Source organism: Mytilus galloprovincialis, chromosome 3, assembly GCF_965363235.1.
Source record: "Mytilus galloprovincialis chromosome 3, xbMytGall1.hap1.1, whole genome shotgun sequence".
Taxonomy (NCBI): Eukaryota; Metazoa; Mollusca; class Bivalvia; order Mytilida; family Mytilidae; genus Mytilus; species Mytilus galloprovincialis.
Genome location: NC_134840.1, coordinates 39639533 through 39664434, shown reverse-complemented (window position 1 = coordinate 39664434; position 24902 = coordinate 39639533). Strand labels below are relative to the sequence as shown.

General features: G+C 32.2%; 1 protein-coding gene across 4 annotated transcripts in view; it reads right to left on the bottom strand.

Moving 5' to 3' along the window:
- The window catches only part of LOC143067912 (dual E2 ubiquitin-conjugating enzyme/E3 ubiquitin-protein ligase BIRC6-like), a 67542-nt gene that overhangs the window by 37284 nt on the left and 5356 nt on the right, over positions 1–24902 (bottom strand). For 2 of the 4 annotated variants that reach the window (XM_076241533.1, XM_076241537.1), the window contains exons 4-30: positions 23847–24097; positions 23453–23581; positions 22863–22936; positions 22484–22533; positions 21855–21950; positions 20691–20803; positions 20071–20171; positions 18221–19456; positions 17196–17393; positions 16817–17036; positions 15864–16341; positions 15221–15444; positions 14143–14310; positions 12814–12939; positions 10936–11190; positions 9806–10475; positions 8829–8955; positions 8230–8444; positions 6969–7768; positions 6076–6215; positions 4745–4852; positions 4092–4351; positions 3636–3851; positions 1878–2061; positions 1410–1571; positions 770–1016; positions 249–450 (exon numbers count right to left, since the gene is read on the bottom strand). In XM_076241533.1, coding sequence (XP_076097648.1) covers positions 249–450; positions 770–1016; positions 1410–1571; positions 1878–2061; positions 3636–3851; positions 4092–4351; positions 4745–4852; positions 6076–6215; positions 6969–7768; positions 8230–8444; positions 8829–8955; positions 9806–10475; positions 10936–11190; positions 12814–12939; positions 14143–14310; positions 15221–15444; positions 15864–16341; positions 16817–17036; positions 17196–17393; positions 18221–19456; positions 20071–20171; positions 20691–20803; positions 21855–21950; positions 22484–22533; positions 22863–22936; positions 23453–23581; positions 23847–24097 — 7050 coding nt within the window. The remainder of the gene's footprint in view (positions 1–248; positions 451–769; positions 1017–1409; positions 1572–1877; positions 2062–3635; positions 3852–4091; positions 4352–4744; positions 4853–6075; positions 6216–6968; positions 7769–8229; positions 8445–8828; positions 8956–9805; positions 10476–10935; positions 11191–12813; positions 12940–14142; positions 14311–15220; positions 15445–15863; positions 16342–16816; positions 17037–17195; positions 17394–18220; positions 19457–20070; positions 20172–20690; positions 20804–21854; positions 21951–22483; positions 22534–22862; positions 22937–23452; positions 23582–23846; positions 24098–24902) is intronic. The other 2 variants (XM_076241536.1, XM_076241534.1) reach the window with 2 other exon arrangements.

Below are 24902 nucleotides of genomic sequence, written 5' to 3'. Positions count from 1 at the left end.
AACAAATTTGTGACTTGGTTGTCATAGTAAGAAATAGGAAGCTTTCTTTTCTTTAATTCAGTAATGTATTTGATTTTTTTCTCCAAAATAAGCTTGGATGATTGCTTAGACCACTATATCTTTACTTCCTTTGACAACATAATACTGATGAATATACACACACATAATACATGTAATAGATGTCATACTAATAAAAACCCAAGTTTTTCTTTCATCAAAGATCATAAGTCTTTGTTAGAGCTTCTCACCTTCAACTTGAGTTCAGCTTGTGTTTCTAAACCTAATTCTAATCTTGCATCAACAGCTGTGGACATTCCTTGTGAGGCTGTTGTTTGTTTATAAGGAGGACCAATTCCAGATCCCATCTCCATAGATATTATGTGGTCAACACTTTCCTTTTCAGCATAGATTTTTTTCAAATAGTTTTTCTTCTTTTCTGCTTCAACAGGTCTACAAATTTAATAATATTGTTCTGAGTATGGCAAATTAGAAAAAAGACAAACAAAGGATATAGGATATCAATCCATTGCACAAAACCAGTACATACACAACAAAACACACACTAAAAGCAAAGGAACAGAGCTTGTATTGCTTTTCTAATCTTAAAATATTCATTTAAGACAAAGTGTATTATTTGTGTAGTCTACAGTTCATTTTAAACAAAGGAGATATGTATTCTTGAAGCGTTTCCAAAGTTAAAAAAATTAACAGAGTCAATTTTTTTCCCTACAAATCATTATATATAACTCATGAATAAAAATCGACTTACATGCTAATAGCAGGAGAAACTTCTATGGTTCCATTTAATGATGTAGTTGGAATACTTGTTTCATAAATCTCATGTGGTCCCGGGACATGAGAAGGTTTGAGTGTCTCTCCTGTAACATATTCATGTAGTTTGGCTGATGTGTCCTCATCATATTCACCACTCTCATCTAACAGTAAGTCCACCATGAGCGATGATTCCTTGTCAAAATTCATCTTTGTTGATTCAGTTTTATAATCAGATTCATTATCTAAAAAGATTTTCGTTTGAGATGATAACATGTTTATAAATGTAAATCACTTTTCCAGACTCACAAGCTTTTATATACAAGCAATTAAAATTAATTCAAATCAAGTTTCAGCATTTTCATACTCTAGATAAACTGATATCTTAAAGGAAAGTACAGTATTTTTCTTTTCATCAGAAAGGAGTGATATTTATTAATGCACACCGATTTTTCTTAAAACTTTTATATTAATTGTCATATTTAAGACCCAGGCTGGTTACCATTGGTTCCAGAAGTGTTTTCTGTAGTAGGTAATCCCTGACTGCTTTGGAAACCAAATAAACAACAGGTTATCTTCAATTGTTAAAGTCAGTAACAAAAGTTTCGAGTTTTAAAATACAGGGTAGCAAAACTGACCATTATTTTCTCCACTGGATTGATCCTGATCCTGTTCAGTGTCATCTAAATTAGACATGGTAGGTAGACTGACACTGTGGGGCAAACTTTCATCTGCCACAGAATTGACTAAATCCTCCGGTAAATCTGGTCTGCTTGTAGGTGCCGGATAATATCTCTCTCCTGGAATACAAATATTTGGCTAAATTTTGCAATTAAGATGGTTAGTTTAACCCAATTTGTGTTTTATCATTCAAAATGATTTAAATATACTTTTGTAATAATTTAAAAGGCCAAATTTATACCAAAAAAGTTTTTATAATGAAAAGAACAAGACAGCTCTAAGATTGTCTATTTAATCTAAAGTTTCATAAGTAATCTTGAATTATCCAAAGTATATGCGTGTATGTTTGAATAGATAATCCTTCCCATAGTAAACACACTACTCTATATTCTAAGAGGAACATTTGTCAAGAAACAATCAATTACCATCCAGTATATCTTGCAACAGACAGGTTATAGCATGACCAGCCCATGGTCCTCCCCAACTGACATTGCCATAATTCAGGTCCAAGTTAGAGGCCAGTAGTATCAGTTTTCCTAGCTGGTCTTGTGTCATAGCTTCTGACAGGGTAACAGCTGGTCTGGTCATCACACACACAGTGGCCAATACCTACAATCATAAACATAACATAATTAAGTACACTTTGAAGAAACATTTTTTTTAATCAATATATTCATTTCTTTTAGTACAGAGGATGTTGTCCATCTGATTGGAAACAAAACTACACAGTATGTTCCTGGATGAACAAAGGACAATTTTTAAGAAATAATAAACTCCTTCTTCTATTAGTTAAGAAGGTTCTCACCATCAAAGAACTTTCTAGAAAAGGTCTTAATTGAAAAAATAATTTTTGTAGCTAAAATATTGAACATAATGTGCATTTGATGGTGGATAGTAACGTTGCTATGCTATCAATTGAACTTGCTATCATTCAGATTTTGTTTACCGTATTTGGGCATGTATAGTCCGCACTTTTTTCCTTAATTATGTAGTTTGTACAAGGGGTGCAGATTATACACAACTATAGACGGTTTTTGAAATTTTATAAAAAAATAATTTTTTTTTTTTTTTTTAATTTCGTTTTTTCTTCATTAATAATGTATATTCTTTTTTTAACTTTTCTCTTCAAAATTTATTATTCAAAGTAAATGTGTGACATCCTGCAAAGGTAATCAAGAGGGGTTATTAAGGATTAAGTATGGGTGTGTAGCAATTAAATAATGATGTCAAGTTTTGACAGGTGTTAAATATTATAATCCCAGGCAAAAAAAACAACATGATCAATGAAAAGATTATATAAGATTAAATAGTTGTAACATTTTGATTACAGCTAATTAATTTAGAGAAATGTTTGATCTCTTTTTTCTTTTGTTCCATAATATTCAAATTATTTTTGTTATATTATATATCAGCTTGGAGATACTTAGACAAATGTTGATTTTAACAGGGATCTTTTGATTAATAACTACTTTAATAAAATTATTTAATATTAATTACCTGATGAAAACTCTACCATTTCATTATTTTTCATGAAATAAATAAAGCAATTTTTTTTTATAAAATACATGGAGAATAGGTCCCTTTCAATGGATTATTACACTGAACTAGGCTTTTATAAAAAAAAAAAAAATAAAAAAAAAAAAATAAAAAAAAAAAAGCTTTTTTTCTCGATTTTAAGGGGATGGAAAGGGGGTGCGGACTATACATAAATGCGTACTATACACGGCCGAATACGGTACTGTTTTAGATAGTTCAAGGGTCATCTCTCTAGAAAAGTAATTGCTTTAACGGTGAGTTTGTATTGCATTTTTTGGTACAATACAACTAATATGGCTTTGTTTTTACCCAGTCCACAGTTGAACTTGAAACAATGTGGGCAAAAAATTCTAGCATGTTTACATGCCTAACATAGGTAACCTGTCAAACTTGTACAAGTGGAATAAGCAATATCAACACCAGCTGTAGTGTAGGTACTAATGAAACAAGGTTGAAACGTCATAGAAATTGTTTGGTTTAGATAAAGAAATAGATAGACACACAAAGAACCAACAGACAGATTCACAATGTGCAGAGCAAGCAGTTTATATCACAAAATTTACTGGAACACAATAAAGGGCATACTCTTCAAACATCGAGAACTGCCTTTAAAAGCAAGCACAAATATATTTTTAATTAACACTTACTTTACAAGTGACTAAGAAAAGATCCACATTACAGGTGAAGTCCATGCTAAGTAATAGTGCCATCAGACCTCGGACCACTTTCAGTGTCTTCTCTTTAGATAGAACTAAGATTCCTCCATTATCATCATCATCTCCTCCCTTACCATCGCCTGATTTCGTCAGCTTCCTCAACACTTCAGCATCATTTCTTCTCATCTGAATTACATCCTTAAGATGCTATACAAAAACAGTAATAACTTCATACTAAATATTAACAGTTATTTAATTTCCCAAAAAGAAAATGCTAGATTTATCTTTTAGTTTTCATTCTGTATTGTCAATATCAAAAGATCAAACAATCATATATTCTGGATAAAAAATACCAAAGTAACATGTTTCAACAGCAATATTAAGATACATGATAGTATCAATAGACATTTGTATTATTTTGTTTTGGAAATACTTAGTTACTCCTACCTTGGTAGCATACTGTGACAATTCTTTCCTAAACTGTTTTTCTTGTTGTTTAAGTAGAGTATTCGAACTGCTCGGAGAATCAAACTGTGAGGTGAAGAAAGTTTTCTGTGCCTGTTCTAGATCCATTAACTTTTTCTTGTGATGTTGTAAACGTTTCTGCATGGACCATCTGTATGCCTTAGCTGATTTAGATTTTGATTTACTGCCAGTGTTAGCATGGTCACCTTGGATAAAATTCCATCTGTTTGGTAGGTTAGAACCTTTAAAATACAATCAAGCATGATATAAAATTTAGTCAGTTTGGTAGGTTAGAACCTTTTAAATACAATCAAGCATGATATAAAATTTAGTCGGTTTAGTAGGTTAGAACCTTCAAAATAAAATCAAGCATGATATAAAATAATGTTAAGGTATTCATACTTATCATTTTTCCATATTAAAACAATGCTATTGACACTCTTAATTGTAATTCTAGAAAGTTTGTTAAAGACTGTAGGTTGGCCTCTAAATGTCGTTTTTTTTAATTCGTTGGGTTGATTTCTTATTGATGTACACAAAAAATCTTTTCATTCATATATATTACCTTCCCACTACAAATTTCTATAGTAATCTATCTCTAGAAAACTACAATGTCAGAAGCTTTTAGTAAATACCTGTTGTTTTTGCACAAGCTCCTTTGTCATCATTGTTCAGTGATGTGTGTTCAAGGTTACGACACAGAAACAACAAAATCCAACTCACTAAGGTTAAATCTATCAATCCTACAACAAAACATTTGAAATACAGCATACAATTTGGGTTTTAATTATGTATTAACTGAATATTATTAGAATATTTACTTTTGCAATCAATCTGTCAAAAGAAAACATTAGCTGCTATCAAATTAATAACAGCTAACAGCATAAACTAAACATTGATAAAAAAAAATATGATCACTTCAGGTTTCAAGGAAACTGCATCTTACAGTAAAACAAGAATGTGTCCCCAGTACACAGATGCCCCATCCCCACTATCATTTTCTGTTCAGTGGACTGTGAAAATGGGATAAAACCTCTACTTTGGCATTAAAATTAGAAAGATCATATTATAGGGTATATGTGTACTAAGTTTCCAGTTGATTGGACGTCAACTTTATCAAAAACTACCTCGACCAAAAACTTTAACCTGAAAACTTTAACCTGAAGCGGGACGGACAGACGAACGGACAAATATATGGTCGAACGAACAGACGGAGGCAGAGACCAGAAAACATAATGCCCATAAATGGGGCATAAAAAATGTCTGACAGGAATTCAGAATATAAAAGGATATTGATCTAAAATAGTATTTTTAAGTTTAGTCTTAGTTGCATGATTTTTTTATTAGTTGTTAGTGGCTTTGAACTAGCTGTCAGATAACTGCAAGTACTCTCAGATCTGTTCTTGGTGTCTTTTTGTGTCGGGATGTATGCATAAGTACCAGGCCACGTCCACTTGTATTTTTGTCCATCTGATGAGTTAAGCCTTTTTCAACTGATTTTTATAGTTCGTTCTTATGTTGTACTGTTATACCACTGTCCCAGGTTAGGGGGAGGGTTGGGATCCCACTAACATGTTTAACCCCGCCATATTATTTATGTATGTGCCAGTCTCAAGTCAGGAGCCTGTAATTCAGTGATTGTCGTTTGTTTATGTGTTACATATTTGTTTTTTCGTTCATTTTCTTTCTTTTTTTTACATAAATAAGGCCGTTATTTTTCTTGTTTGAATTGTTTTACATCGTCTTATCGGGGCCTTTTATAGCTCACTATGCGGTATGGGCTTTGCTAATTGTTGAAGGCCGTATGGTGACCTATAGTTGTTAATGTCTGTGTCATTTTGGTCTTTTGTGGATAGTTGTCTCATTGGCAATCATACCACATCTTCTTTTTTATATTTGATCATTTCTTTTTTTCTAAGACGCTACAGGAGACCCTTAAATACTATGTAAATCACATCTAATGTACCTGTCTGACTTGAAGAAGGTTGCCCAGTCAATATAGGGGATAATACTTTAGCTAGCATATCTAGTAAACTTTCTAGAATAGTTACAGCACATGGCCCTGACAATGACTTCTGTCCCATGGCAACCAGTAAGACAAATACCCTGAAATACACAAGTATAATTGTACAATTAAAATCATATCTGCAAAAAAAAACAATGATTATTTTAAGTTCTGACACAAAAAGTGGAATAATGAAATAGTGCATGTACATGTATATGGCTTGTTTGTTGATATCATAAGACAACCTTTCACTAGCAGATTTCAAACATCCCATATCTTTTGATCTTGTCTTCTTTTTGCATTAGTGAAGAAAAGTTTATTTTAAGTACAAATTCTTTATTCCACTGATTCTATTAAACTGTACTTTTTTTTATCTTCAATACTGCTAATAAGTTGAGGAAGAAAATAAGACAAAGTGCACTTTTTTTTTGGTCCCAAAATATGTTTCCCTGAGATGGTCTTTTAATTATATACATTATTATATATCCCTGAAAAAGAACTTGTTTTGCATTAAGCATGGGGAGGTAATGTAGTCACAATTTGTTAAAATCTGGTAATTTTGTTTAATGGCATCCCATCAAGTTTGATCTCATGGTTACAATTTGTTTAAGGCCTGCTTTCAGGAACATAAAATGTGATAAATGATGGAGTTATACATTTCTTTTTTATCATTCTATATGATGTCATAAGGTCAATGGTGCAAATGTAAATTTTCCTTAGTTTGTTTTACTTAAAATTTCTACAAAATGTACAGATATAAAAAAAATACTGTTTTTTAAATTTCTACTGGCAAATAAAAGTGAGAAATATAAAAACAAAACAAGAAATATAAAGAAGCTATAATGGCCACTTACCTGTCTTGTGGAAATATCTGAAGATTTTCAGAATGAAAGAACTCCTGCAAGACGTTTCCAAAGAAGTTTCCCCACCATGGTTGTGTACCACAAACTCTCATTAACAGAACACCAGCGCTAATCTGGGTCTTCTTTTTACCATGAACACATAAATGTTTAAACAATGTCTGAGCAGTCTGCGGACACAGAATATTATACAAAGATTGGGGAGGTAACGGAATGCTCGGAGTACATGTTGTCATACTCAATAAAGTGTCCAATAATCTTTCTTGTAAAAATCGTAACTTATCAGTACATGCATGCCTCAATCTTAATGAAAGGCTAGCTTTACAGTCTAATTTCGGTAGTTTCACACCTAAAGCTGCTTGCAGTCTATCAATTACCCGCTGAGCTAAGTTCTGCTGCAACTGAAGCTGTAGACAATCATTATATGCCTGAAGGATTTTATTATCTTCATCATTGTTTTTACGACTTTTCTTCAGGAAGTATTGTATATGAGAACTAGCATAATGCTGACCGTCTACAGAGAGTAATAAGTTTTCCAGTCTTGTTCTGGCTAAGCTATATCTACACTGTATGTCCTCTAACAAGGACACATACACGTCTAACTGTGCCAGTAACTGACTCTGGGTTGTCAGTTCCACTTGATTACTGGTACTGCTAGATGACAAGCTAGCAGACGATCTTTGCTCTAGATAACTATTCCATTCCCATGGCAATATGTAACCATGCCCATAAAATGAACCAATAGGAATCTTTGATCTGGCTGATCCACTTCCATACCTTCCAATAGTTGTAATCTGTAACAAAAATATTTAAACAAGGTTAAATCTTTCTTCAGGCTTAAAACCTAAAGTGTTAAATTAAGGCATATATTGGTGCTCTAAAGAAATCTTTGTAATATGGCAAAAAAAATACACAGTTGTATTGCTGACATGGTCTTTATTACAGGTTTTATAGAAGTAAGCAAATCAAAATTCCAGTTTATATTTCTCCCAAACTGATTTTAGGAAAATATCAACATAAATAAGTAGATTTTGCTTTATACATATGTAAAATTTGTACAACTGACATCCTTCATTTTTAAACATAAACACAAGCATTGTTAAAATCTCATAATCTATTTTTATGCAGTATATTTATAGATAGTCCTCGTTGAAATTACCAATGGTAATTTGTTTATTGCTATTTTACCTATGACGTCCTTCTTTTTTTTCTGGTTTTGATTACATTTATATTTGAACAAATGAGTTATAAATACCTTCAAATATCTACAGACAAGTGTTGGTATGATATCATTCATTATCAAAGACTTAACACCAATATCTGTGGCCACAACAAATCTTTGTCCATCAACCTCCTCTCCCTGTACCCATACATCTATAGACAAGGAGGCTAGATCTGTACAAGCTGGTATCACTACATCTGTCAACACTATAGGTTTACCAAAGTCTAATATCACAAATCTTCTGGCACCTGTAAAATAAATGGGGATTTTTATCATTATTTAACATGCTTTTATTTAACAACTCAGGATATTTGTAAAATTGTATTTCATATCAATATGTATAATACAAGTCCTTTATTAAGTGATTAAATCCCTTTTTTTTCACGGACAAAACTCACAACAAATATTCATGTTATCTTAAAATGGTCTTCCAAAATAAAATAAAGGGAATAAAACAATGAAAAGTGTTATTTATGCTATCCTATTTAGAATCTGTCATTTTTGTCACACATTCTGGCTTAAAATTATTTTTGTTATTCTAAAGTCAGTTTACTTTATACTATAAACATCACAGACTTTCTAACTTAAATACTGTAGAATCATATCAACAGAATGTTTCATAGAAGACTCACCTGAATGCATTCTTTCAATGACCAAAGCTTGTAATGGTGGTTGTTGTAACAAAGTTTGTGCATTTTGCATACCAACATTGGACTTTGAAGGAAACAATTTATCTGCTTTGTTCAGAGCTGCTTGGTTCTAAAATAATAATTCAATTATTTAAAAGTCAGTTGATAAATTTTCTCCACATTCATCATCAATATATATATATTTCATAAATAAATATAGATTTAAATGAGTTAAAACTAAAATCTTAAGACCATATAAGTGCAAGTGCATTGAAGGCAGTAGTGTGACTCATAGTTCTTAACTTTGATGCTAGTTGGTCTATTGTGGAGAGTTGTCTCATTAGCAATCATACCACATCTTCTTTTATATGAAGATGAAAAAGTAATATATCTGGATTTGAAAATAAATAACTGATTTATCTAAGATAGTTTACAGACTTTAACTATCAATGACAAATCTTTTGAAAAGTTTTACATAAGTAACATAATAAGCAACTGAAACTAGTTTGATATCTGTTTCAAATCTTAATAAAAAAATAATTTTGAAATAGATGGGTTTTTTTTCACTTGTCCTTCTAAATTATGCAGTCAATAATAGTAAATCTCAAAAGAGATACAATTTGTGAAAATAACCTTATCTGAATTATTTATTTGGAGATGTAAGCGATAGCTAAATAACTTGAGGAGTAGATTGAGGAGTAGGAGATCAGAATAACATAACATTACACCAAAGATTAAATAAGACCATTTAAAAATACAGATTGTAACATTCATTGAAATTTCCTTTAAGTTTTACTCAATGAACAAGCAACTCAAACTTGTTTCATCTCCATTTTTAGTCTTCATAAAACAATTATATCAAGAAGAAGATTTTTTTTCAATTGTCTTCATTTCTTTCTAAATTATACAATTCATCAATTTTATGTAAAATTCTTTAAAGCCATAGAAAAATACTAATCTCCTTAAAAATTATAGCTTACTTGGAAATATTCATTTGGAGGTGTAAGCGGTGGTGTAATAACTTGAGGTGTAGACTTAGGAGTAGGAGGCAGAAGTTGATCAGAATTATATTTCTCAGCAGTTGGCAAACTTTTCCCTACTTCTGACAATATCTGTTTAATATGCATTATCTTATGTTTAAACATCGGATAAGTCTTGTTGCTTAGTTCTTGTAAATGTTGTTTTGTGACAGCCATCTTCGATGATAAGGATGAAAGGTTTGCTGCTGTTGCTGCTGCAGCTGAAGATGGTGGGTTCCATTCCCCAAAATTAATGGTCCCTCCGAGACTTGAAGTGTTGTTAGCTATTGAACTGATTCCTTGTTGGTCCATCTTTTCCATCTTAGTCCCATCACTAGTAGCATGGCAGGTAAAATGTAATGGTTCCACTTCCAACATGCCAAACACGTTATTTTTAGCATATTCCAGTTGTACTTTAGATGATTTATCTGATGGAGGGTAAAATAGATCATAGAAATCAATCTCTTCAATGTAAGAACCTCCAGAGTTAGTGTTACTGTTATTGACAACTCCTGTCATGGTACTGCTCACAGCTGAAGCATAGGATGATGACGGTGCTGACTGCTTCAATGAAATAGGAAGTTCTGAGTCAAATAAATCACTGTCAAATGGCTGTCCATATAGACCATACCTGCAAGTAAAAAAGTAAAAAGTTCATACATTTCATACCAGTATCCATTTTCAAATCTATTCTTATGTGTACTGAGAATAAATCAAAACAGTTAATAGAGTAAGTATCAAGATTTTAATGTGATCAACAAAGAAATTGCATCAAAGGTCAATGAAGGTAAAGGGTTGAATGTCAATAACTTTCTTAATGACCTCTAATTTTCAATGAAGACTAAATTAAATACTGTAAATTCAGAAACTATTGCGTTCTTATATTATTGCGATTTCGTCCTTTTAGACCTAAATGCGATTTAAATTTTTACGATTTTAAGAAAAAATCTGTTTAATTCATATAAAATATTTCAGAACGCGAGTTTAAATTATTGCGTTAACAACTCTATTACATTTTTCGCAATAATAATTTCTCAATTTACAGTATATATCTTCAGTGCTGAGGTAAACACTACAGAACATTAACCTACCTAGACTTCAGTAGAGAATATAAAGATGAAGTCCTCTCAAAGCTGTGTTTAGATATTTGCATCAACAAATCTGTACAGCTCTCAGCCACAGACACGACGTCCATACATTTGACTCTGTTTAACAATGTAAAGAACCATCTGATGGCTCCTGATGACTGTGCACTAGGAATCATCTGCAAGTTCTCCATCAGAGCTTGTAACAAACTGAAACTGAAGGCTGGAGCAAGGTCCTGGTCTGGTGACAATTTACAATGTCTACAATAAATATAAAACTAAATTAAATGGCTGAAGTGAACAAATACCTGCATTCTACAGAAATATAATGTATCCATGTTTTAAAAAAAGCCATCACTCTCACTAACAAAATTAGTTTGCAATATCTGTAAAGTATTTCACATGTAATAAAATAAAGTATTATAATGCTGTCTGTTTTTGTGTTCATATTTTTATATAAATGAACTGGTGACACAGACTCGTGTCTTAACTGTGTAAAAGAACCATGATTGATAGAGGTAGAGCCATATAATCAACTTGGAATATCAAACACTATTTATAAGTGGTTTAACTTAAAGTGACCTAATTCACAAAATGTACCAAAAAAACTAAGCAAACAAGTGAAACTGTGAGCTACTGCTCACTGATGATACCCCCGCCGCAAGTGGATAATATTAATAGTGTAAAAATATGCAAGTGTTCGGTAAACAGGAAGTTGTCGAGTGATGAATCTGAAAACGCATCACACGGTATAGCTGACTTATAAAAATCCTGAAACCAAATTTCAGAAATCCTTGTATTGTAGTTCCTGAGAAAAATGTGACGAAAATTTTTAACTTGGTTATCATGTGTAAAATCATACAAGTGTTCGGTAAACAGGAAGTTGTCGAGTGATGAATCTGAAAACGCATCACACGGTATAGCTGACTTATATAAATCCTGAAACCAAATTTCAAAAATCCTTGTATTGTAGTTCCTGAGAAAAATGTGACGAAAATTTTCAACTTGGTTATCATGTATAAAATCATACAAGTGTTCGGTAAACAGGAAGTTGTCGAGTGATGAATCTGAAAACGCATCACACGGTATAGCTGACTTATATAAATCCTGAAACCAAATTTCAGAAATCCTTGTATTGCAGTTCCTGAGAAAAATGTGACGAAAATTTTCAACTTGGCTATCATGTGTAAAATCAGACAAGTGTTCGGTAAACAGGAAGTTGTCAAGTGATGAATCTGAAAACGCATCACACGGTATGGCTGACATATATAAATGTTGATACCAAATTACAGAAAGGGTGGATGTGTAGTTCCTGAGAAAAATGTGACGAAAGTTTCATGGGACGGACTGACTGACGGACGGACGGACGGACTGATGGACGGACTGATGGACGGACAGACAGAGGTAAAACAGTATACCCCCCCTTTTTTAAAGCGGGGGTATAAGGACAGACAAAGGTAAAACAGTATACCCCCCCTTTTTTAATGCGGGGGTATAAATACTCTGTGTTATTTGGTTTCTTTTGGAGAGATGTCTCATTGGCAATCATACCACATATTTTTTATAAGGAAAACTCTCAGTCAATATAAGCAGATATGAGATTTGCTGATGGTGATACAACGACAGAGTATGCAGTGCATACCAAACATCATTGACTATTAAAGGTAACCCTTCAAATAAAATCACAAATTTTAAAGGCCACCTCCACAGGATACATCAAGCCTAAGTCTCGCCACCACTTCTTCCTTGAGGTAAAACAAAATTTAAAATGATTTTGAGTTTTCAATCAATATGTTCCAAATCAAAAAATTAGATATACTTATTTTGTTTATCATTTTGCGTAAAATCTGTGGAGACTTTTAAAATTTGTCAATAAGAACTTACTCCATACAAAGTGCTGCCAATTTAGAACATTTATGAGCTGTTGTTCTGGAACCCTGTATAAAACATGACTTCACTAGTTCTGTTAATCTTTTCTGTATTGTCAATGACAATGACTTGTTTATATTGCTGAAAAATTAAATATATGATTGTTAAAGACAATTAAATTCTTATAGACATTTCCAAAACACTTTATTAAATAACTGATCAGGATAGGCAAAGTATTACCTGCCCGGGAATTCCAGGGTCCGGGTTTTCCCGGGCTAGGCAATACTTCCAGATATGGGTAATAGTGGGCATTACTGGGCAATATGATTTTTTAAGCTTTTTTTTAACACAAAATAGTAAAGACTTGTTGTAGTTCATAGTATTACAGCTAAATACATTCTTTTTATACAGATAACCATTGAGAGTCATTTCTAGAAGAATGAATATTAAATTTCACTTGTTTTTCATTAATTCTATATGTAGGCAGAATACAAGATTAGCACATTTAAGGATATCTTATTAATTACCAAGCATTGTTTCAATAATCCAAACTTTGATAAAATTGCTTTTTTTTAAGTGAATTGTCATTTTAACATTCATATTGAAATTGATGATAATGCTAAATAAACACCCTAAGGGGTCATGCCATTAACCTTTAAAGAATTGAAAAGGCTGATTATTGTTACATAAACAAATCTGTGTTCTAATCTGAATAATTACTTATAAATTAGTGACAGTACATATACATTATTTAAATGTATTTTTTTACATGTAATTGTTAATTCTTAATCATGTTAATAGGAGTTATACTTATTTGAAAAAATAAAATTTTTTTGCTTTATATTTACAGTTTGACCAATCTAACCACACAAAACCAGTTATAAATATCTTAACTGTATTACATCTATGTTTATTCACTGAATCTTCTATAAAATTTAGACCAGTATTTTATATTACCCAGTATTGCCCAGTATTACCCACTAAAACCCAGTAAAACCCGGGTTTTCCCAGTATTTTCCACTGGGCTGGGCATTACTCATAAAACCGGGGTTTTTGCCAACCCTGTGACTGATGAATGTGTATATGACTACTGTTTTAAATACTGTACACCTAAAATTCACAAACATTAACAATTCCTGTAAAAATATGGTGCTGTCTATCGAAACAGCACGAGTACTTTTTCTTGCCTTCAAAAATATCAAACATATCTTTGATGGTAAAGCACAAAATTCACCTGCTACTATATTTTTAAAATGCTTTCAAAATCTTTTAACAGAACATAAAACATGATACTTGTGGGAATCTACATTTTATATATGTGGATAAAGATATGACTGATCTTACCTCTTTTCTGGATCATTTAGCTGTACAGAACTAATCCACAGTAATATATCCAGTATCATATTCTGCCAGTGGTCAGAACTGACTCCATTGAACTTCTCGGTCACACTCATACCGTCTAATAATTTGTCATGGAATTTACAATTTTCTAACATGGAAATCCTCTGTATTCTTTAAATAAACAAACATGCAACAAAATTAACCATAGCAACAATATGTGTAGTATTTAACAATGGTAAATTTTCTAAAAAAAAAAATCAAGCTCCATTTTGTATAAAAAGTCCTTTATACAATGATATAATTGAAAAATTTCAGCTTTCTTACATTTCTTATCTGTTGTGGTCTCTTCCTTTAAGGTATACAACTCACTTCTACTAACCATATTCTAAACTGAATGGTAATTCATTCACAATTGTTATGGTATCTGGTCCATAATCAAAACCAGTTTTACCTTTGTGGGTTTTTTAAAATCAATCCGACCATAATTCATCAATCTTAATACATGTAATATAAAGAGCTGTAATGTAGTGGTTAGTGCATCTGACTACTAACACAAAGGTTCCTGGTTCGATTCCTGTTCCGGGATGAAAATTTCAGGGATTGATTTTTCGGCTCTCCCTTGACACCATTTGCGAGTATGGTCTTGGGGAAACGATGATAGTCCGTCGGAAGGGGACGATAAATGGCTGACCCGTGTTAAGAGGGAGCCATATCTCTTGCACGTTTAAGACACCCTTGTAGATCTAGAAAAAGAGCAGGCTAATGCCGCTACAAGGCAGCACTCACACCCGCAAAGTGGAAAGGGATTAATATAAGTTGCAAAACTTGTTTCCCAATCCACTATAAATAAATATGTTTAAAACTAAATATATGCTCAGATTTGGGAATTACTAAGGATAAAAAAGCCTAAATCCTCTCAAGGCTTTCACCAGATAAACAGCATTTCGAAAGTTTACCAATGTCTGGCAAAACCATTCGGTTTACTAGGCATAAATTGATCACTTTTTTTTAATAAATAATCCTGATACATATGGACAGGATAATAATATACACAATGCATACAAAATAAAATTTGACAAACCTTTCTTTAGATAATTGTGTTTTCTTGGTTTTCCTGATGGTTACAGATAACTCTGATAACCAGTCACAACCCTTTAGGTTCTCAGGATACTTTGGTCTAGGTAATGAAGAGCTCTGCTGATCTTTGACAGAGGATGGGGGCACAAACAAGTCATTGTCAAATGCCTTCTTCATTATCTTCAGTTTATGTGCTGATAGCTGAGAACCAGATTTCTTTTTAGCTTCCTGCAATGTTATTACAGAATGGTTAGCAGAATAACTTAAAACAATGATTTAGTAGAATAATATTTGCTCTAGATTTTACCTTAGGTGTATTACAGATGGGTTATAAGGGATATTGTGAACAAAGCAATCTTTCGTGACTCTTGTGATTATAAATGGTCAAGAATATATTTAACTTTGATCTTTCCTTATATAAATAAATCAAAAAGATTAGATAATCATGAAAAGAATTCACTGTCACAAAATCAGTTAGAAACATCTAAACAAGTAATTAAGTATCTGTGATAAGAAGTTGTTTATCGTACTAATTTTTTTTAAAATAGTTTCCATGACATCCCAATTATTTGGATTACTGTGTTTCCTGCTTTAATACCTCAGGAAAAAGATTTTTCATACTACATTTTTCCAATTACTTTGCCTACCTTTGGTTGATCACTACATTCATCAGCTTTGGATGGAAAGCCCTTCATATGTATGAGGAATGCCTTTGGTTTGCTGTTAAGTAACTGTGGACTAGTTAGAGTTATCAAGCCACTGTTCCCAGATAAATCTAAACAATTACTGATATTAACTGGACCACACAGCACCTCTGCATTGTGGCTCTCAAGAAAACTGGGATCAAGAACATGATTTTCACTACTTTCTCCTTTTACCGACATAGTCAAACTTGTTGTACTACTGTTAGCACTACCAGGAGACAGATTAAAGTCCACAACTCTATCCACATCATTAGAGCCAGTCTGACGCTGACCTATGCTGGTGATATTTTGTTTCAGTAGTGTAATTTGTATGTCTGGACATGTCGTACACATGGGATGAAGGGAAAATTTAACGTCCACATGTCCTACACAACAGGGCCTTGTCAAAACCACTTCAAACATATGTTCTTCCCAGGTACTACTGAAAATGGGAAGTACATCAAAAACATATATAACATATAGCTAAAAGGCAGATCCTAGACTTTTAGTTAGAAAGGATAACTTTAACAATTTTTACAAAAATAATAAACTTGTATTTTTATTTGTCATTTTCAAGGTTATGTTCAGTTTAAATGTTTTAGCAAGATAAGAAATAAATCATTTTTGTCCATAGATCTTCAATATTTTCTTCTTGTAAATGATATAGTATTCTTATTCCCACCTAAATCTATTCTATGGTGTTTGACACCTCATACAACAATTTATCATTAATATTACTTATAACTAGTATTTTGATATGATCTTCTTTAAGAATGTAAAGATGATATGAGTAAACAAATATTAAATAAATTTGTGCAATCTCTTTTTATACATATATTTTCAAGGATGAAGCCATAAATTACTACAGAGTTTGAAAGATATGCCTAAATCAAGGGTCTTCACACTTAATAAAGTACCTGTCTGGTTGTAATTTCCATGTTCTGGTATGCTGAGTTGCCTCTCCTTGTTGTTGTAAATGTTGTGGGTGTCTTCTCTGTTGTTGTTCTTGTTGTATTTCTGACCAACAAGGTGGAACTGTAGCAGTAAAACGTGGCATCAAGTTTTCAAACTGTATCAAATTGTGCAGTATCATTAAATTTTCTACACTCAGTGGCTGTCTTGCTAATATGTCTGACACTAAAACAAAGAGATATGATAAATATTTGAACATAACAAAATTATGTTTTAATCAATCTTACTCTATTTTATACAGAATCTGAAAGTAAACAAAATTAGAGTTAAGTCAGGTCAACCAACATGAAGGTATTATCCCCATCAAAATCTAATTTCAATTACCAGAAATTTTCTTGTCTACTTTGTCTGTGACATCAGTATCTGATTTGATGTGGTTGACCTCAGGTTCATGGAAGATATCCCCATTACAAACACCATCTGGGGAGTCTGCTGTAAGTTCTATCTGTACAGGACTCTGTTCACATAACTGGTAGAAATGTAATTTACCATTCTCTGAACTTAAACATAATCTCTCTATACCTTTAAAAAAAAAGATTTACAAATTCAATAATTCAGTTTCTAATATTTAAACAATAAAGGCAAAATAAAATACAATGACAGAATGTAATTTTTATTAAAATAAATTTCTGAAAACCATGCATATCACAATCGACTTTACAGTATGATTTTCAGATGGTTTTTGCAACAAAGTTTTCTTCTGATGGTTGTTGTTATTCTTGAATAGTTTCATTGTATGTATTTGAAAAAGAAGATCTTTAAAAGCTAAATGCAAATAAGCATATTTGAAAAAAAAACAACAATTGATTTCTTTTGATGACCAACTGACATTCCCTTGTGAGAAAACTCAAAACCTCATTACTTATAAACGTTATGAATGTTTGAAATACTAATCACAGATAATTCAAATATTACCATTGGTACAATTGTGTTTGAATTCCGTTGTTCTATCTGTGTTTTTGTTAAAAACAATTTAGACTTTGCAAGCCTCAGTTAAAATATAAGATCATGTGTGGTATTAAAAATATTGTGCGAGTGTAGAAAAATGTGACAAGAATTATTTCATTATCTGTAGAGACATACATAATTTATAAAGATACTGATGGAATTTTGTTCAGTTAAATTTCTTATTGTTATTATTTTTAAAACTTCCTTTGACAATGTTTGATCTTTCTATGTGATAATTGTTCATAAGCTATTTGACAGCAATGTTTTTTTTAAGTTGAGAAAGTTGATTAGTTATGACGACTTTTACCTAGGAATGCAATAAATCATATATCTTTGTATTGCTGTGTTTTCGTGACAGTTTTGTTCTTATAAGATTATCAAAATAACACATTGCGACTTACCTGAGCAGTATGTTGATGAGATAAATTTATCATTTTCAGGTGGTAAAACTTCTGCAAGCACAACAAAATCACAGACATTCATTAACCAAAACTTTCCACTGGCTAGAGTTACCACAATAAGTCCTTGAACATCACATGACTTAGAATAAAGTTGAGAATTTGGCACATGTATACCTCCCTCATCTTCCTCTTCCGATGATTCACAAACATCTGACGGTAAAACTAATACATTTGTTACAGCATTGTCTAAACTGTCTATAGATTTAACAAATACTGGTCTTTCCTCCAGCACAGCATACTCATCACCAAACTTATATCTATACAGTAACATGCAACCCCCCGCAGAGAAAAGGTCCAATGTGGATTCAGTTCTACCATTACAAGAAACACAGTCTGATATCACAGATTTGGATTTTGGAATGACCATGACTATGACATGTTGTCTATCAAGAGTTGGGACTATAGATCCCACTTCTAGATCACTTCTCTGATACTCTTTTGGTAGTTCTATGTACTGCAGTATAGTTCCTGCCTTCACTTTACTAGAAACTTTACCAGATGAACTGTTACCAATTGCACTTTCACTATGACTTCGGGTGATTTTCACATCACTCCTTGAAGTTTCAAAACTAGATCCTATAATTTGATCTTCATTTGGAGAGCTGATAGAGGGACCAGGAGTGACCCCAACAATCTGAACGTCAGGATCAGTTTCAAACATAGGCTCTAATAATGAGAAGTCCTGGCTCATGGTTAGAGAACCTAAACTAGGCACATTATTGTTTGTCATACTACTGACACGGTGTATAATTCTCTTATCTTTAGACTTGATTGACTTCCTTTTCGTTTCTTTCACGGCTAGCATAAGTAAGTGTGGTATGAAAGAGGCTGTATTGACCAATTCATCCTCACAACTACTGTTCTCATCTTCTTCAATAATTCTTGAACTAGAATTACAACTCACAACTTCATTCACTTGGTTCATAATCTGAACTTCTTCGGTTTTGGAGTCTAATGACCCATTAATACCTTCATTGTTAGATAAAGGAGTTAATTTCTGACACCGCAGGGAGGCTCCACAGAGTAATGTTGGTTGTGGACTCCTCCATTTTTTGTTTGATTTTGATGCATTGCTCTTTTCAATCAATGCTTTTTCATCAAATGGTTTTCTTAACACACATACCGACTTAACCCTTATGTCCTCACATGGTCTTGACTGTGTCTTGGTTGGTTCTACTAAAATAAAAATAAAATGATCAATATACTTGACAGTTGGTCATATTTGTTAAATGATATAATTTTACACACGCAACCAAGATAATCAGTTGGCAGACAGTACTTTTTTCATTTATACATCTCAACTGTTTTCTTATCAATCTTCAAAAGCACTGTTTTTTATGAACAATTTTACTAGTGTAACATTCAAAATAAACAGTGTCAAATTTGATCTGTGTTTTGTTGTAATAAACATTGTGTGTAAGTTATAAAACAACCGACTGAGTCAAACGGAAATGAAATATTAAGCAATTTTTATATTTATAAAGGGCATAACTTGAATGGTAAAAGAGACTTCAACCAATTTCAAGACAGACAGACAGACAGACAGACAAGGGTAACATTTAGTACTGCTGCTGCTACGGCGGGCCATCTAAGTATTATTAATGTCGCAAAATGCTATCACCTTAGTCCTGTTGAATGGCGTGCTGCTACTGCTACGACCGGGCATCTAAGTATTATTAATATCGCAAAATTCTCTCATCGTAGTCCTGTCAAATGGCTACCCAAAATATTTCAAACTTATAACTTATAAATACTAGTGCAGAACTACTTCCTATTTTCATTTAACAAACCTGGTTTTTCCCCATTATGTATTGGTATTTCATACATTTCTGTTGTTTCTCCATTACCATTGTATTCACCTAACATAGCATCTGTTTCATCTTCATGTACACTAAAATATATATACATTAACATCAATATATACCTTTGTTTTCAATTTAGACCTGTCTTATATATTTGTCTACATAAATTCTCCCTAACAGAACTTAGATGTTGGTGGTGATTCCTTTTGTCTGTTATTTTGTCAATTCGCCTTTTCAGAATCTAAAGGACTATGGGTAATCTCATTGTTCGTACACCAAATTGAAAACAACGCTACATCATTGGCTCAATTTCCATTGTTTAGAACGTTTTCAACCAATCACAACATTTTGAAAATATTACACAGAATGCATTAGATTCTGAAACGGAAAATTGTTTATATACTAATTCAGCTATTTTTTTTTTTTATGATTAATACTAAATGCAACTATTTATAATAGATGAAACATGTATAAATTCTGAGCAGGACCTGATCAGAAATACTAACAGTAGGTGTTGTGGATCCTGTTGCAAGAAAAGTAATGCCTATGTTTTATATCACAGGTATCAAAGGAAAAAAGATTGAAATACAGAAATTTAGAAATCTTACCCTTCAGCACCTTCTGGTGAGCTGATACTTGTTTCTGTTTCTATCTGTGTACCAGTTCTCATAGCAATGGTGGTATAAATCTCTGTTGGGTCAATATTAAACTGACAATGTCTCTGCAAAAAACAAGAAAATTCAATCATTCAATATAAATTTTTGCCTTAATCATTAAAGAAAGAAACGCCCTATAACATGGATATTATCTATATACAAATTATTCAAAATTGAAAACAGAAAATGTATACTGAATTTTGAATTATACACATTTAATTCTGTTGTATTTAACTATTATAAATTTTTATCAAAAATTATTATTTTATATAAATTCTATTATGTTTAAACCATACTATTTTAGAAATGAAAAATATCAATAGTTTTTGCATTGTCTTAAAGGGAAAATGGCCTGATAAAGTGGTCAACATCGATACATTTCAGCTTTGACCAGTGTAACTGTGAACTAAATAATAATATGCCTTTTATTAGTGTTCCCCCCCCCCTCTTTTAAGTAAATTATTTAGTTTAAACATATTTATTTATAGTGGATTGGGAAACAAGTTTTGCAACTTATATTAATCCCTTTCCACTTTGCGGATGCGAGTGCTGCCTTGTAGCGGCATTAGCCTACTCTTTTTCGAAATCCACAAGGGTGTCTTTAACGTGCAAGAGATATGGCTCTCTCTTAACATGGGTCAGCCATTTATCGTCCCCTTCCGATGGACTATCATTGTTTCCTCAAGACCATACTCGCAGATGGTGTCAAGGAAGAGCCGAAAATTGAGATCCTGAAATTTTCATCCCAAACGGGAATCGAAGCAGGTACCTTTGTGTTAGTAGTCCGATGCACTAACCACTACACCACGGCTCTATTATTTATTGCTGAATTACAATAATTTATACAATCCTGAACACTTCTCTAGTCTTCTAAATTTTTACAACTGTCATATTGATGATTAGAAGGGGTTTGTGGATAAATTTATGAAGGACACCCAAAACAGATGATATGTTAACTTTTTGGTCAACAATGGTCAAATGATTTCTACAAAGAACATTTTTAATAAGTTTTCAACAGGCAACATTTATTAGAAGGTGCTTAAATACATTTATAGTTTAACTGGCCTACAACATGAGATAGGTTAGCCGAAAATGTTCTTTTCAGCGTCTTGTTACCTTCATTACGTGCCGACAATTCCAAACAACTATATTTCCATTCAGTGTTGATGTTGCCACAAAATCATCAGATGTTGTACTACTGATGCACTCAATCTGAAACACACAATTAAAGGTATAAGTGGTAAATATCTACACCAGTAACACACAATCTACCCAACACAGCAGCACATTTATGTGTGGGATCACAAGGAATGTTTGCATAACTTTTTTTGTAACCAACAATATATATTGCTTCCTGCATCTCTGTCAAGCAATTAAAATAGTTTTGTCTGTACTGAGTAAAACAATGTCTTAAATTATCATTTTAGAACAAATCCTTCTTCAAGATAAAATATTTAAAAGCGTTAAATAACAACAGTTGATAACTGTGATGTTATGAACCATCAACCCAATTATAACACTGATAAATGGTTTCCTTTCTTTCTAAATGTCTTTGCTTTAAGACAATGGATAACATCTCACACCATATATTATCAATCCGATTCATTTACAGGAAGAGAACATTTTAGTGTCAATTTTTGGATGTATGCACAATTAAAATTTACTAGATATAAATTTCTTAATCTTATGTTTTTAAAATTTGATTTTTTTTAACTGCATATAAACAAACAGATTTTTTGTTTTACCTTGTCCTTCTTGTCTCCATGTCTTTTAGCAGGCTGGGAAGCATAGGTGACTGAAAAATGAAATGTAAACATTACAGTTCATATAGAAATAAAGAATAAGGAACTAGCATGTAAAATAATTATCAATAAATTATCTTATCAAATATAACAATAAATAATCCTGAAAATAGCTACATATGATAGTGTGTTGCCCTATTGATATGAATATGTTTACAGCAATTTCCAAGATACAATTTGTTGTCTTCTTGTGTTGTTAATGTGTTGCTGAAGCTGTCAACTTTTTACCGCAAATTGGAAGCTGAATTTCTGAACTAATTTATTTCTAGTTCTAATATAATTAATTCTTTTGATATGACTCTAGAATCTGTCTACTACTTACCACTCAATGGAACATTATGTGTATATTCCCCCTTTACAAAAGGACATGCTGGAGAATGTCTCTCATGTTCAGACCTATCAATATAAAATAATCTTTTTAGTCTACAAACATTAACCTTTTGAAACACACAAGTAAGTTGTTTCAGTCATGTCTGATCAGAGATAATTGTTAAAATACATTGGTAAATGAAGCTCTTTGACCCCGTTTATATTAATATCTTTTGAACCCAGCTAAATTTGACTCGATCTAAATAAAACTAGTTATGTCCACATTATCTTAAATACTAATGCTATCTATCTGTCTACACTGAAACATTGTATTCAAACTACGAGTAAACATGCAATCATTCTAACCTAATTTCTCCTAAAACTGTATAAACAGAAATATTTAATCAACTGCAAATTTATTGTTTCACATGAATTACAAAGCTTATAATGTTGATACTGCTGTTTGTACAATTTTTGTTTATTTTCAGCCTTTATTTGTTGGTCATTGATTTTGTAATAAATTGCAAGTGTTATTTCGTTGCTATTCATGCACACAAACTATTTTCAATTTCAATCACATTATTTTATTTCATTTGATCATACCATGGTTCATCAGTTGGTTCCCAGCATACTAGACACACATTACAAGTGAAGCACATAGCTCTGTCATCTCCTATAGAATTAGGCTGATGGTAAAATCCTGCTTGAGCCATAGGATCTGGAAGTGCCCATCTGTAATTGACAAATAATATTGTTTACTCTCAGAATGAAAATCTCATAACAAATTACTATAAACTATTTTTGTAAGTTCTCAACCAATAGCAGATGAATAGTAATAGTTTCTTTGGTTTTTTTTTCATTTCTGGTGCTGAACATTTTTCTTTCAAAATAACATTAGATAATGAAATACACATGCTATTTGGAACACGTACAGAAGTTACACCTTTGTTCCAAATCCAGAAATGTAACAAAAAATTATAATGATGATTAATCTTACTTGTAATTCATATGAGGCCATTTCCTGAAGGTGTCCTGTCTGGCTGCCTCACTGTACATCAGTAACCTTTCAACTGTAGAACTACTGCTATCAGACATGTGGTTGTTCAATAGGTAAGATAAACGATCACTAACAGCAGAGGCAGCAGACAATCCTGGGTTGAACAGACTTAATTTCTTCATTTCTGTCACTAAACTGGAACATACATTCTTCAAAATGCAATGCTGAATTTCTACACAAACAGTTGCCCACTAAAATAAATATAAATATTGTTGAGGTGAACTTATTCCTTGAAAAATCATATATGATGACTTTCTTGTTTTAACTTTGTCTGGTTTATTTAGAATCAGAAAAAGCAACATTTTGAAAAAAAAATGCATTGGAAAGAAACAAATGTCACATGAACTCAGTAAAAAGATTTGAATAAAAGGCCAAGAATTTGAAAGTCCAAAGGCACATTTTCACCAATTTTGAATATGAATGTCAAATACAAACTGGATGCAGTAGAATGTGTCCCCGTGCCTGTAGTGTATGACCATATATTTTTAAAGTTAGGGTATTTTGCCTGTTAGAGAGCTGTCTACATATTTCATTATATTAATGTTGTCTCATTGGCAATCATACCACCCCTTCTTCCTAAATAAACATAAAAATAAATTCAGGATCAAACATACAACCTCCAAATATAAAAGCTTAAAAGCCTTAAATCACCAAAAAAAGTGACAGCTACATGACAGTTTTTATTATTCCAGCATCTTTTGCCTTGATAAACTATTTCTTCCTAGTCACATCTTTTAAGTTCTGGATCCAAATCTTGATGCAACTTTTTTATGTTGTTCATTGTCAAGTTTGAATATCGGTTTGGTTTCAGACACAAAACCTATTGAATTATTGACAACTTTTAAACAAAGATTTTAGGACAACTGAGTGCTTGTTATTTGGTTATACCTGTTGACAACTGTGGAGGGAGAGTTGGTGACCTCTTTGTCTGTTTTGATTTACCTGTTGACAACTGTGGAGGGAGAGCTGGTGACCTCTTTGTCTGTTTTGATTTAC